The sequence below is a fragment of the Rhamphochromis longiceps genome, linkage group LG7, assembly GCF_057381845.1.
Source record: "Rhamphochromis longiceps isolate RC_006_pf linkage group LG7, R_longiceps_female_GT1.1, whole genome shotgun sequence".
Classification (NCBI taxonomy): Eukaryota; Metazoa; Chordata; class Actinopteri; order Cichliformes; family Cichlidae; genus Rhamphochromis; species Rhamphochromis longiceps.
In genome coordinates this window covers 25964509-25980184 of record NC_140563.1, presented here as the reverse complement: position 1 = coordinate 25980184, position 15676 = coordinate 25964509, and the positions used below count along the sequence as shown (strand labels likewise).

The window sequence follows — 15676 nt, the reverse complement described above, 5'->3', positions numbered from 1 at the left end:
TAAGAGAAAGTTCATGTGTGTCCTCATTAGAATAAGTGTTTGTGCTGGTGTGTGAAACTGTAGCCTATGAGTTTGTATTAATTAAATTGGTAATTATGAGATGACGCGTTTCACGTCATTTTACAGAGAAATGTTAAAATAATGTAACCCGTAGGAAAACAAATTACTTTCTCCTGGGAGTAATTAAAATCCATTACTGCATTACTGCAGCGGATGTGCATAATATTAACGTAACTGCCACAAACGTCTTTGTGGCAGTAAAAGTGATTCTGACGTTAAACATTAGTTCTGCATGACTTTTTTGCCAGGTAACTTGTGCCCCACCTGTCAGAACTCTGCACCCCACCAGTGGGGCACGCCACACACTTTGAGAACCACTGCACTAAACCAACAATACATAGTGCAAGTAAAATACAAATTGTAGTGTTATTTGGCTGGTAAAAATTCACGACTCTCAAAGTGCTATATTTCTCAAAAGGCTACATTTCTCCTAATGAATATGAGTGGCATCCATCTGCTACTCCTCAACTCACAACACAAAGACCCTTATGTAATGCAACACAACAAAACCTATGAACAAGAAAACAGATTACGCATCCATTATGCTCTCTGCAGGAACTATCAAGTTAATTTTTATAGCAGTAAATGAAATTAGTGGCTGCAGGAAAGGAAAGGAAAATTTTAAAAATAAAATGAAATAAAGGAATGCCTGGAGAATGATCTGCAACAACCTAAAATATCCTAATTTAAAAAATGTAGGTATAGTTCATTGGTATGGCAGATCTGATCATCTGGTCAGGTCTTTCAGGTTAACAAGCAAAAAAAGAAAGCTGACTTGTATTCAAAAGCTTGGTTGTTAATTAAGTTCATCTGTTTGATGCAACACTTGAATCGAAAGCATGAGAAATGCTTCATAAACTGGTGTCAGTTAGAAGTGAATAAACAGCAAACTCATTCAATGTATTCAGAGTTTTATAATGAACCAGTCTGTAAAAAGCAGGATGTACCTGACAACCTCCAACTACAAAACTGTGTGGTCTTGTTCCATACTTAACTGACACAATATGATTTATATCTTGGTGCTCTGAATAATGATGGATATGCTCGCCCACTATTGTCACCGTCTTTCACAGACTTATACATTACCATGAAAAAGTATTTGCATCCTTCCTGATTTCTTAGTTTTTGCAATGTTGTTGCACTTATATGTTTCAGATCATCAAACTAATTTTAATATTAGACAAAGATGACCTGAGTAAATTCATCAATTAATTACCCTAATTGCCTCACTCTTCTTATCAGGATTGTTTTAATTCACATTGGAGGGTTTTCAGACTTGGACGGTCTGTTTAACCCTTGTATGGTCTTCATTTTTAGTACATGCTGGTATCCCTTGGGTTGAAGTGACTCAGGGCATTGTTTGGTGTTTTAGTCTAAAATAAAATTTTACTTCGTAAACCATTAACATATATTTTCTTTATATCATTTTCCAACAGTAGAGAAAACATATGTTTAACTAGAAAATGTATATTCGGAAGAAACTGCAATGTGAATGCTGATAGCTTTCACATTGCTTTTCACCTAAATAGAAAAGTGTAGAACTGATGAAAGCTGACATTTACACAGAAGAAGTTGGAAAGTAGCTGAACAGGTTTAAAATGTACATTTGAGAAAGCTGAGTAATGACAAAAGAAAATTTAGAATCAAAAACATCTTAATGAATATTAAAAGTTCATATTCTTTAAATCACTGAATGACTGAAATGTGGGAGAATTCACTCTAGACAGCTAAATGCTGTAAGTTTAATCATCCAGTCACAAGAGTCATCATCTGATTCCAACTGCCTAGATCTGAACCACCTGTGTGCAGAAGAGAAATCCACCAATGAACAATAAGCTTGAATTTAGCAGGCCAAGCAAAATGCTCTATCCAGTAGGCCTGCACTAACTACTGACATACTATTATTCTGTGGCAAAACCCTGTCAAATCTACCTCGGTGCACCTGTTGAAAAACTGCTTCTTAATCCAAGACTCTAACTCCTGTCAAAATCAGTTTCAAACCACGAGGATCCCGAGGACTTGTTCTACACAACAGTGTGTTCTTTATGTTCCTGCTGTCAAAAATGTGGTCACAGAAGCGATTTAAAAAGTGGGGTCATTCCTGATGTTGAGATAAACTTCTCACTAAAAATACAATGTTTTTTTTTTTTAGGTATATAACGAAGCTTTATCTAAAGGATGCTTACCCTCAACCATGTATGATACCACTATCACTTTAATCCACAAGCCTGGTAAAGATCCTTTGGAGCCAGGTTCGTACCGACCAATAAGTCTATTGAACGTAGATAATAAAATATTGGCAAAAATTCAGGCTATGCGATTAGAGATAGTTCTCCCAACAGTTGTGTCGGAGGATCAAACGGGATTTGTAAAAAATAGACAGTTATTTTTTAATATTAGAAGGCTATTAAATGTTATATATACACATAATATTTATGATCAATCTGAAATACTACTCTCACTAGATGCGAAGAAGGCCTTTGACAGTGTCGAGTGGGATTTCCTCTTCCCGACCCTGTCAAAGTTTGGCATAGGCCCAAATCATATTTCCTTTGTTAAGCTGCTTTACACAAAACCTCAGGCCTCGGTTAACACAAATACGATAATTTCTAGTCCTTTCCTCCTCCACCGCTCTACAAGACAAGGGTGTCCTCTGACCCCATTGCTATTTGCACTTGTCATAGAACCTCTCGCCATGCAATTACGCTCTACAAAGAATTATAAAGGAATAAGGAGATTTGGTGTAGAACATAAGGTGTCTCTCTATGCAGATGATTTGTTGCTATATATCACTGACCCTATTAAACCATTGCCAAAAATTAGGAGTTTTAACTGAAGTTGGGAAAATTTCTGGATACAAAATCAACCTAAGAAAAAGCATATTGTTTCCTATTAGTTCGTTAGAAAAGTTAGATAGCACTACATTGACTTCGTTTCCTTTTACCATCTCAAATACCTTGGAATAAATGTAACCCGTGAATTCTCTGGCCTTTTCAAACATAATTTTATTAATTTATACCATCAAACTGAAAAGAACTTGGAAAGACTGTCTAAACTGCCCATCTCGCTTGCTGGCCGAATAAATATCATTAGGATGAGCACTTTACCCAAATTCTTATTTTTGTTTCAATGTATCCCAATATTGATCACAAAAACTTCTTTCAAGAAAATAGACCAGTTAATTTCTCAGTTTATCTGGAACAAAAAGACACCCAGAATAAAGACCAAAGACCCAAGATTACAGGAGGAATGGGGTTGCCTTGCTTTCAGCTCTATTATTGGGCCTGTAACATACGTTGTATGTCATTCTGGGGTGGGGAACATAGACCTGATTGGGAACGGATGGAAAGTATGACTTTTTTCCCTAATACTCTTAAATCTTTGGTTTTTTCAAATTCAGATCCGGGTAAGTATAAATGTAAAAATTCGGTAGTATCCAACTCACTAAAAATTTGGTCTCAGATTAGAAGGCATTTTCATTGGCGTCAATGTTCAATCTTTACACCATTAACTCATAATCAAGCATACACATTGTTCTCAGGATCCACATTCCAGCTATGGACTTCCAAAGGGATACACACAATCAAGGATCTGTTTATTGATAATCCTTTTCCTTCGTTTCAACGACTTCAGCAAAAATTTTCCATAGAAAACAGACTTTTTCAAGTATTTACAAATACGTCATTTTATTAAAGAAACGTTTCCATCCTTTCCGAATGAACCACAAAAACTAGTTTCAGATGATCTGTTCCTGATGAACCCGCTAAAGAAAGGAGCTATTTCCAGGATCTACAACCAACTTTTGCAAATAGTACAACTACATTGGACCACTTGAGAAACGCTTGGAGTGAGGAACTGGATACTAACATCACTGAAGATCAATGAACTAAAGCACAAGAACTCATTCACTCCACTTCTGTCTGCTGCAGGCACGGACTACTACAATTTAAGGTCCTGCATAGGCTCCATTTGTCTAAACTGAAGGTTTCAAGGATGTTTCCAGGGGTGAACTCAAGATGTGATCGATGTGACCAGAATTCTGCCTCATTGTCACATACGTCTCCTCCCAGACCCAGTAATGGCACTTGTTGGTGCAGCTACAGTTAAATACTTAAATAACAAACAAATTCATGTTTTGAGTTTTATAGCACTGCTTGCAAGACGCCTTATACTTCTAAATTGGAAAAATAACCCCTCCCCAACTCACTCTGCTTGAAATGATGCATTGTGTAGACACAATGTATCATTTACAGCTGGAGAAAATTAAGTTTTCACTGAGAGATAATGTTAAACACTTTTACCTAATTTGGCAACCTTTTATAGATTACTTCAATAAGTAAACTGGGAGGGAAGGCCTCCTCCCATATCTGCTCCAAGTTTATATATATTGGTCTGGGCAGGTGTATTGTTCTTTTGGGGGGGGGGGTTGTTTTGTTTTGTTGTTTGTTTGTTTGTTTTTTCTTCTCTCTTTCCCCTTTTTTTTCTTCTTTTTTTCTTTCCTCCTTTGTATATACTCATTTAGGTATATAAATATGTATGTATAGATATAGAGATGTGATGGTTAATATAAAAAAGAATAATTTAAAAAAAGAAAAGAGCAAATTCACTTTAAAAAAAAATACAATGTTTTTCTATGGGTCAGTTAGAAGGTTATCCCTGTACTTTGAGCAATACAGTTTAAAATTTTTATATCGCTGAACTTTAAAAGACACACTGTTGGAAAGAGAACAACAGTGGCTACGTTTTGAGGGTAAAATGATGGATGTAGAGCAAACACTGTGGACACAGCAACAGTTGAAACAGAAGACTCTGCCAAGATTTAATATTAATCTTGGCAGTGACAGACAGAGCTCATTAAGCAGGCAGGTGTGAGCCTGGTTGCTATAGAGCAGGGGTCAGCAACCCTAGGCACGCGTGCTACAGTTGGCACTCGAAGTCTTAACTGATGGCACGGCCATAGCTGGACTGGCCATCGAGCATACCGGGCATTTGCTCGGTGGGTCGATGATTTTTTTTCTTTTTGTAACGGTATAAACAATGAAAGGTGGTGGATTGGCCAGATGTTGGCCGGGGTGTAAAAATAACTCAGTTGTTTGGTGGTAGCTATGGCAGCTTCCACAGATTCAGTAACAACAAGTGGTGGAGGCCAGCAGGTGGATGAGAGAAAGGGGAGGCAGGAGGAGGAGAGACCCGAGGCGACCGCCAGTCCGAGTGTCAGGTGAACTGAACTTCAGGTAAGAAGTTATGACCTGCAGTCTATCTGTGTCAGATATGAACCAAGTTTAGGTGGAGTTTATTTTCGTTGTGCTGACTTTTTACAGTCTGTTACAATAACTCGTACTGCGTACTAGCTAGCATGACAGAGTTTATATACTGCTGGGTGGGTGCTTTGATGTTACTGATAGTGAATTTTATTTTATTCATAAGATTAGTTAGTAGAGTTGCCAATCGTCCCGTAAAAAGACGGAATCGTCCCGTATTCAGAGGAAATATTACGCTTATCTGGCTTATGATAGGAAAAATGAATTGAGACTGTGTCTTTATTAACATTATTACATGTACCAACCATTGTCAGCTTTGTTTTGAGAAGCTACTGTCCCAGTTTGTATGAAGTAAGTAGTCCTGCAGCCATGTCCCTTGGTTTCTCTCAGCAGCTCCTCCTTCTGGCTTCATTGTATAAATTTACACGTTCAGTTTTTTCTACTTTCAATTACTTTAATTGCTTCTTTGAGAAGAATAAGGGCTGTTTATGGGGCAGTCAAATGATTGCCTCGTGTGACACCAAAGAAAGCGTAATGCCAATGAAATATTTAATAATCAGCTACCTGCAGTTATAACAGTACCCAAGTGTACTTTGCAAAATATGTTTGTTTGTTTTTATTCACACAGGCTTCCATACCATATACGCAAAGAGTAAATTAGTAAAGGTAAAGATGAAGATGAATGTGATTTCTGAGGGTAATCACAAGATTTAGCTCTAAGATTATCTATAATCTCTGACCTTCAGTTTTCTAGCCACTTCCACATGGTTGTCATAGACGAGGACATCGGCAATGAGGTTCTCCCTCTCCTTGGAGAAGGACAACTGTCCCTCTGTGACATGTGGCTCAACAATTACCTTCAGCAGAGTGTGAGGACACCTGGTCCCATCCCACACCTGGGAAAATAAAAAAACATGATATAGGTAATGAGCACGACACACATTTTTGACCTGATAAAAGCACAGAAACATGCAGGTGATGCTCATCTAGTCATCTGTCACTCTAATTTTGCAGCATTTTGCAGCCCGTACAGTCTCAAAAAGCTCTATGCCTGAATACAAACATGGTGCCTAAAAAGCAGAAGCAATATCACGCTGTATTGGAATAGAATCATGAAAGAATCACAAAGCCTGAACAGCTATTTGAAAACAGGCATTACTAAATGGAACAGAGAAAGATTATGCATGGTGAGTTGTCACTGGCCTCTTACAACATTAAGGTTCTGGATTTGAAGGTTCTGGTCAGGTGGCACCAACACATGATCCCAAGACTACAAGGATGCAAGTATTCTTCCACCAATTGTCACTTTTGGTGTCTGAGTGAATCACCACATTCCACTGACAGTTTTGATCTTCTTTTTGATGAGGTTTTCTTTTCTTTATCAAATAGCCTGCTATAATTTGAAAAACATATTTTCCTGATTGTATGTGTTGTTGCATAACAAAAGACTCTAGAAGTGGGTGAGAGCTGATTGGCAAGAGCCTGGCGTTTACTGCCAAATCCTATTCAAATTTATCTCCCCCATCACTGGCAGGAAACCAGTCACCACTTACAGCGTAGCTTCTGTTCTCAAACCTGAGGTGTAAAGTAAAACACATCAGTAGCAAAACAAAACACATGAGATCTCTTCCCAGTTGAAGCCACAAGATTACGGATGTTAATTCACGTGGAAAACAAAGGTTAACAAATTCTTTCAAAAACATTCACATGGCATTGAAAAGTGCTTTTCTTCAGGTTTCTTACCCTCAACAAGGTGCAGGTGGTATCAACAGGGGCCTTGGCCAGCAGCTGGCAGGTCAGGTCAAAGTAAGCTTTGGGCTGAACAGCAGACAGTGGGACTGTGCTGGTAACTGAGGCGAAGAGAGCCTGACTGGCAGCCCAGGATCGTAGCTCCTCCACCGTCCGCTGGTCGTCTGGGTCAAAGTGGAATGAACGGCTGGATGTCCGCGGTTCGACCGGTGCACCTTTCACCCCATCAAATGTCACCACAGAAAAACCAAAGGTGTTGACCAGCGTGATGGACTTGTTGAAAACTTGAGCCTGTGTAGACAGATGTAGAATTATTTATTACATTTCACATGAATAAAGATTATTCATCAATACATTAATATTACTATTTATTAATAGAGGTGATTTTGCAATATTTAATTCTCACCTGAAAATTTACAAATCAGTAGGGCAAAATATAGATACTAAACACACTAAATGCACTCTGCAGTCTTGCACCTTAACTCTGTGCATGCGAACAATGTCTCCATTCCGAAAGATTTTGGGATGGTCCTCCAGTTTCTCACAGAAGATGGTGCAGCCAATCTTTTCATTAGAGTGGTCAGTAATCTTCAGGCTAGAGCAGAAATCTGTGAAAAGAGAACTTTATGATATCAGAAAAAAGTGTCTAGTCTACCATAAAAACAATTCAACTGTTTCAGAGACTAGGACAGTAAGCACCAACACTTGTCTTCTTCACCTGTCCCTCCTGAACCTTCCTCCTCAGTGTGTCAAATGTTAAGCTATTCCTTGGGCTTTTTTGGTAATGATACTTCTAATGCAACCTGGCTTTAGCTTTGGAGGCCAAGCTCAGTGAACTGAAGACACAGCTCGACACCTGTGAAAATCCTGTAGCTAGCCAGGTACCTGTAGTAGGTGCAAGCGAAAGCAGTTTAGCTACAGTTTAGCTACTGTCCCCAACAGATTGTCCCAAATAACTGGGAAATCAGACTGGCTGAATGACTGTGAGTAGGAAGGGAAACTATTAAACAGAAGCCCGAAAAGGTTGATTCTGTTCATCTGGACGTAGTGTTTTCAGTAGGAGAAATGTTTCGTCACTCATCCAAGTGACTTTTTCAGTGTCAGCTGACTGCAGGTTTCCCCAATCTTATAAACAGTACATTTTAACAATGACTGAAACCAGCCCACTGATGAACAATGGGCTGGGAGGTCAGTTCCCTGATCATTAATACGCAAATTCTAATGATCACTGATCAAGAACCATTGATCAATGGTCATGAGTACCATTCACAGAGGGTAAAGTAAAGGGAAAGACCATCTCTGAATCGAGGAGGGGGTCTAAGGGTACATTTTTCACCATCTTACAATGCTGTGATTGCAGCCATTCCCCAACTCTCTTTTGGAGAGGAGGCTTCAGCCCCTGCTTTCCATCCAATTGGTTAAAAATAAAATGTTTATTTTTATGTTAATTTTGTTGCACGTGAAAACCTTTGTTGTCATTTTTAACTATATTCGATGGCCTCTTGGCTGTCTTGCAACAGTGTCAGCATGGGAATAATCACTGCCAAGAATAGCAATAAAAAATAACTTAATTTGATTTTTTGTGGTTCATTTATTCACTCAATCTTTTTGTGAATTCCTTTGTGCTTTGTGTTCATAAATCATGCCAATACTCAAACCACGAGTATTGATTTCACTCACCTGTAAATAAGCAAGCCTCTATACATGCTACATAAGAGACTTTCTTTAGAAATGGAAGTAATAAAGAACTATGAAAACACTTTAGTGCACATAAAATTGTATTATTTGAAAGTTTTGCATATAGTATCAAAAGTAAAAATAATTATTTTGCAGAAAAATGTCCTCCATCAGTGTTATATTTAGTCTATAACTGACTGCAAAAGTATAGTTTGGATATAATAAAGGCATGAATGAAGATGAATTGATAGAATAAAAGTGGTTTAACTTTAGTTAAAAGTCTTACAGAAAGTTGAGTTTAACATAGTTTGATCCATCTTAAAGTTACGGTGAATTAATAAAGAAAAACCATGACGCCAAAATTCTTTACCTGAAGTTTACAATGGGATGCCAGGGGCTCAAGATCTGAGGGGGTTCTTTTTATGTTTAAATAATTCTTTGAGAGAGACGCAAAAGTGGATGCTCAGAGGGCTTCATAGACAGGTTAGAGTGAATAAGTTCATACAGGACAGCAAACCTGTTTCTGAGCTGCAGATCACGTGGTCGGGGAGATGAAGAGCTTCTGTTTTTAATGCCAGACATTGCCACAAACATCGATAGAAGATGAATGCATTTTTTGACGAAGGCTACTACGGAAACAAATAGCCTGCTGAGTGAAGCTACTTAAGTAGCAACTAGCACAGCTTTATCCACCTTATCTTCTGGTTAAAAGTCCAACTAAACTCTGATATGGGTTCCTTACTGACCTGTACCACGGCTCTTAAAAGGCTGTTTGAAGAACACCACTACACCATACACATTGACAACAGATCCAGCTTTCAAGCTGTCCAGTTTGGCATATGTGTACTTTGGAGCCTTGGCTGAAGAAAGCTGAGGAGAAGCAAAACTGTGTTAAAACACCAATATGAGCATGTTAACATTCAGCCACAGACACGCCGACAGATCATGTCAATTCTGCACTGATAAATTCTGCAACTTAATACATGTCCTGTATTTGAGGTGTTAAATGCTACTACCTACAATTATACAAAAACAAGTATCTGTTCATTTCTGACATCTTCCTTGTGCTCCTTTAATATTTTGTATTATGACTGAAGACAACTGAGCAAGTCCCAGAAGCAGCCACTGTGAACAGCCATCGTTGAACAGAGGGGATGGCTTAAGATGCCAAAAATCCAGACTTTCTGTACAAAATCAGCTTTAGGTTTTAAGGCTTCTGAATATTGTCATTTAGACAATTAAACAATTAACTGTGTAATTTGAGGGTTTTTTTTAAGCATTTTGGCTTTAGCTAAAAATATACTTATTATCATCATCTGCTGATTTGTACATGTTTTAAGCCATTTGTGAAAACAGCAATAGCAAGCTTTAAGGATTGGAACTGACACAAGTTTAGCAATTTCAATTCCATTACAGATATCACTGATCGATTCGATTCCTTATTGATTCACTTATCGATTGTCATTGTGTTCTCATTAACTGACCAAGAATTTCAAGGAATTGGAATACTGAGAACCGGTTTTCTGCAAGACCCGGTTCACTTCCAATCCCTAGCAAGCAGTTATTCAAAGCTAGATTTTTAAAGGCTTAAAGAAGCTGTTAAACAATGACAAATAGGCAGACACAAAAGTCTGGGGACATCCCAATTCACGGAAGGGTATGTTAGGACAGCCCTTAAATGACATAAAGCATTCTGACAGCTACCAGACCTCCAAGACACACTCCAGCAATCTCTATAACTAAACAGGATACTCATTCTGACCTCAGCAGAGACTGGGGATCTCCTTTTGTTGGCTGGTGGGGATCTGGGGTTAGGAAGCACTGGACGCAACACCTAAAAGGAGACAGGAGAAAGAGGTGAGGTGAGGTGCTTTAGTAATTCCCCCCCCCCCCCCCCTACGTTATAAGGCCTTTTGTCAATTTAAGACTAATAAATGTTTAAGATGATTTTGAAGACCTTGTTGGACGTCATCAAAATGGATTTTAATGAACTGTTAACATGACTTTATATGACCTCTATAAAGTTTCCTGTACATCTCCTTGGCAGACATAATGCCATGTGATTTGCAATGCAACAGCATTAAGATATACGGCAAATTTAGAGTCACCAGGTAACCTCAAGTGCATATCTTTGGATTGTAGGAGGACATGCAGAACAGTAGTAGTCACATTAGTAAAGCATGTGTGATTAAATGTTACTTATTAATAACAGCAAATGTAATGTTTTAGTTAAGGGGTCGGCAACCCTAGGCATGCGTGCCACAGTTGGCACGTGAAGGCTTAACTGATGGCACGACCATGGCTGGACTGGCCATCGAGCATACCGGGCATTTGCTGGGTGGCCCGATTTTTTTTTTTTTGTAACGGTATAAACAATAAAAGGTGGTGGATTGGCCAGATGCTGGCCGGTGTGTTGTTTGGTGGTGGCATCGCAGACCTTCCACAGATTCAGTAAAATTAACAAGTGGTGGAGGCCAGCAGGTGGATGAGGGAGATCGGAGGCAGGAGGAGGAGAGCCCCGAGGCAGCTGCCGGTCCACGTATCAGGTGAACTGAACTTCAGGTAAGAAGTTATGACCTGCAGTCTATCTGTGTCAGATATAAACCAAGTTTAGGTGGAGTTTATTTTCGTTGTGCTGACATTTTACAGTCAGTTACAATAACTCGTACTGCGTACTAGCTAGCATGACGGAGTTTCTATACAGCTGGGTGGGTGCTATGTTGTTACTGATAGTGAACTTTATTTTATTCATAAGGTTAGTTAGTTGAGTTGCCAACCGTCCCGTAAAAAGACGGAATCGTCCCGCATTCAGAGAAATTATTACGCGTTTCGTGTTGAGCTGAGAGGGGACGCAGTTTGTCCTGGACTTCAGCTACAATGAAAAAGACACAAAGCTGGAATTATTCTTTGTCTTTGCTGCACAGCTGCCTCTTCCCCTCTCATTCTCTCCCCTCTCTCTCCTGTTGCTACTGAAACTGATCAATGATCAGCTGATCAGCTTTTCTCTCTTGTTTGTTTATCGCCCACTTTGCGCCAGAAAGAAGATACCGCCAGATGTCGCGCTAAACAACAGCAGCACGTTTAAGCTTGATCAGCTGTTTTTAGAATTTATTTAATATTAATTTCTAGTATCAGCTGATGTTTGCTGGAGCCACAGCTGTAAAGCTGCTGGTCATGATGTTGGTTTGGATATGTGGTGAGAGGGAAACATGAGGATGAAACCAGGAGATGTCCTTACTGGATCATCAGAGCTGAACAGGTGATGGAGAAACAGGTTTACCTTTTAGGTGACATGAATGAGTTGAAGGGAAGTTATGAACGGTTTCTGAGAGACAAATAACACCAGGATCCTTTTCTAAGTAGCTGACAGCTGGTAACTGTGCAGGGGCGGGTCTAGCAAAGTTTTGCCAGGGGGCCAGGTAGGGCATTAACGGGGAAAGGGGGGCACAAAGAAATACTTTTCTTTCTTATTCTCATTTAAAATGTTATTAAATAATTATCTGAAGCTTACAACCAAAGTTTTTATCTGATGTAAAATGTAGAGAAATCATACATATACCAACAAGACTGTACATCCCTGTCACAACAGTGTTTGTTTTCATTCAAAGGCTTTATGGGTTTTTTTTTCTTACATTTTATTTTTGCATTTAAATTAAACATAACATGCTTATACAAAATCAACCAAGAACAATTACTGTTTTTAACATTTGTGAATTTATAAGCATGAAAGGAAAAAAAAAGAAAGGAAAAAAGAAGAAAAAGAAGAGGAAGAAAAAAACAAAAAAAACAAAACAAAATAATTCACGCGGAGTGTGAGGCATGAATTATGATCAGTTATTTTTTTAAGAATTCTAGAAATGGTTGCCAAATCATACAAAAACTCGCCAGTTTCCCCTCTCTATCAAATCTTATCTGCTCCACCCTGGCCACAGACACCATCTCATTAAGCCACCTGTTAAAACACGGGGCCGAAGAAGACCGCCACTGTAAAAGAATAAGTTTCTTTGCAGCCAGCATACCCATTGTAATTATCTGTTTTTGTGAAAAGGAAAAAGATCCGACTGATGCAAATGATCCAAGTATAGCCAATGTACCATCACGTGGTACTTTTTTCCTAAATTGGTTTGAAAACCACATAAAAATCCGGCTCCAAAAAGCATTCAAAACCGGGCAATGCCAAAATAAATGTGCAAGGGAACCTTCACCGACTTTACATCTGTCACATAAGGGGGATACAGAATTATAGATCCGGTTAAGTTTAAGTTTAGAAAAGTGTAGTCTATGAATGACTTTAAACTGGATTAGTTTATATCTGGCATTTATTGAGCCTTTCTGAATATTGGACAAACAATTTGACCATTGGTCTTCCGACAGAGGGACCCCGAGGTCTTCAGCCCATGTTTTCTTAATTCGGTCGGAATCAACTGGGATTGTAAAGCACTTAACAAACTGAGATATCAAATGTTTAAAATCTGCTTTCCGAATTATATCAAAGTAAGTATAACTTCGTGGCTTCAGTGGAAAGTCTGAAAAGTTTTGTTGAACAAAATTCCTTATTTGAAGATAACGAAAAAAATGTGATTGAGGTAATTGAAACTTTTCTTGAAGTTGAAGGAAGGACATAAATTTGTCATCTGTATATAAGTCCTCAATGTATTTCAATCCCTCTTCCCCCCATTCTAAAAACACCCTATCCATTTTACCTGGTTTAAACAAGTAGTTACAAAGGCTTTATGGTTTTAATACCTGGTGGGCCAGTCTTTAGTCAAAATGCCCGGGCTGATTTTTCACACACAGTGAATTAATCTGAGAAGGTGCATTAAAAAATAATTGGCCGCGCCAGCGGTGCACATCGCAAATTAGCTCGCATAGACACATTAGTTGTGCCTCTTCTTAATGACGGTATCTTAACTAACAACCCCAAGTACCAGATTCAACTTGTAATTGGCTAAAAATCACTTAGCCTACTGGTGAGAGGGACGTTGTTAGCTTTCCACATTTCGACACTTCAAATGCTTCAGGAGCTTTCCGCTCAGCACAGCATCAGCACCACGGAAATACAGAGATACATCCGTAGACAGAATTCACAAGATGTTTTTGGAACTTTCAGGTGTATGGACCAATGTTTTATTTTCTGATCAAACCAGAAATCTTTAATGAGCAGTTAGATTTGTCTCGCATTAACTGGCTGAGTTAATGCCAGTTAATGCAACATCGAAGCAGCTGGAATCCACAGCTGTGCGTGTTCATGGAGCTTGCATTTTCACCTGCTGTGCATCACTACCTAACAAGTTTAACTGTCTTCAGAACATTGCAGAGGCCTTATTGACAGTATTTGGCTCTACATATCTGTGTGAGCAGATTTTCTCTCACATGAGTGTCCTCAGGTAGCCGTCTGAATGCTGGACACTTGGAGACCTGAGTCTCTGAGTGGGAGACCAGAGATCAGAGTGTATTAACAAACATGCCATATTGGCCCAGTTTATTTTTCTTATCATTGTTGTGAGGAGACCATAAATAGCATTTGTATTTTCTGTTGTACAGTTCATTTGCTGTTATGGAGTCTTTGTTATGGATAAAAAGTGTCTTTTTTTTGTTTCAAAATAGCTGATAACTATTCGCTGATAGCTGCCAACATCTGCGAACAAATATAATTCTATAAAGTGGTCCTATATAGTGTGTAACTGTTAAGACAGAGCGTTATTAAATTTATTGCTAATGCAATCATATGGCACATTGACTTCAGAGGAAATTTTAAATGGCACTCATCATCAGAAAGGTTGCCGACCCCTGTTTCAGTTAATATTATAATCTTGATTATTTATGATGAAACATCATGGAGTTATTGAACTTAAAAATAATTTTATAATATATATATATATATATTTTGTTTTTAATTTTTTGTTACATTAGTCCCTTTTACTTTTGTCACCCAATGTCAGCTGACATAGGCTTCAGCCCTCGAAAACCATATATTGGACAAGTAGTTAAGAAAATTGATGTAGGGATGATTAGTGTTGCTTTTTAAACACGAAAATATATGAGTCAACATATATAAAAAGTTCTGAAGAATAAATTAAAGACAGGGAGCATCAAAGAACTGTCAAATTGTGAATATGAAACAGAATTTTTGCATTAATGCCTAATGCTAATGTATACATTATATTAGTTACTGGTCCTTACATAAATGCAGGCTCCATCTTCTGTTAGCAGCAGGTTACAGGGGTGCAGATTGTCCTTATGAACTGTGGGAGATTTGCCCACAGTGAAGCCAGAGGCCACCACTACATCCTGTAAGAAAACACAAGATTAAAAAAACAATAACAGGAGAAATCAGAAATTTAAACCCAGAGAGCTGAGAGACAAATCATGCAACTTTTCTTCCAGAGGGAGAATTGGAGCAGCAAATATTGCGCCCTGAGAGACTTTTGTGTTGGGAGCAAGACGTCAACACATCCCACAGATGATAAGCTGGTGAGAAAAGTGTAGATTGTCTTTTGTTTGGCATGTCAGCTACCCCAATATGGCTTCAAAGCTTCCCCTCAGGGCTGACAAGGGGACAGCAGATACTCTGAATAATCATGTTACAGAGACACAGCCTGACAAAATCTTTGGGATATATGGCTGAGTGCAACAGCTCAAGCTGTGATGACTTCCAGCCTTTAACAAGCTTTATGGGAGCTTTGAGTTCCATGAAAATGCTACTGTGAGGAAACCAAAAACATAGTGATATGCAGCTGGGGAGGATTATCGTTGATGTACTCAGTGTCTCTGCCCTGGACACAAACAAATTCAACTCTGCAAAAATGTCACAGATGTTATACAGTACAGTATCATAGCAGACTGTCACAGTGAGCTGGAGCAAAACTGACAGGAGCTAACCGAGATATTTTAGTGTTACACTTGAAACGTGAGGAACTAATCAGGTG

The 15676-nt window shown here is 38.7% G+C and overlaps 1 protein-coding gene across 6 annotated transcripts in view; it reads right to left on the bottom strand.

The window, feature by feature from the left end:
- pot1 (protection of telomeres 1 homolog) overlaps positions 1-15676 on the bottom strand; it is a 56149-nt gene that overhangs the window by 21607 nt on the left and 18866 nt on the right. For all 6 annotated transcript variants that reach the window (XR_014912602.1, XM_085413030.1, XM_085413031.1 and 3 more), the window contains exons 5-10: positions 14931-15038; positions 10510-10581; positions 9494-9617; positions 7548-7678; positions 7065-7361; positions 6062-6217 (exon numbers count right to left, since the gene is read on the bottom strand). Coding sequence is in view for 5 of the 6 variants with exons in the window: in XM_085413030.1 (XP_085269156.1) it covers positions 6062-6217; positions 7065-7361; positions 7548-7678; positions 9494-9617; positions 10510-10581; positions 14931-15038 (888 nt within the window). In the remaining variant the exon portion in view is untranslated. The remainder of the gene's footprint in view (positions 1-6061; positions 6218-7064; positions 7362-7547; positions 7679-9493; positions 9618-10509; positions 10582-14930; positions 15039-15676) is intronic.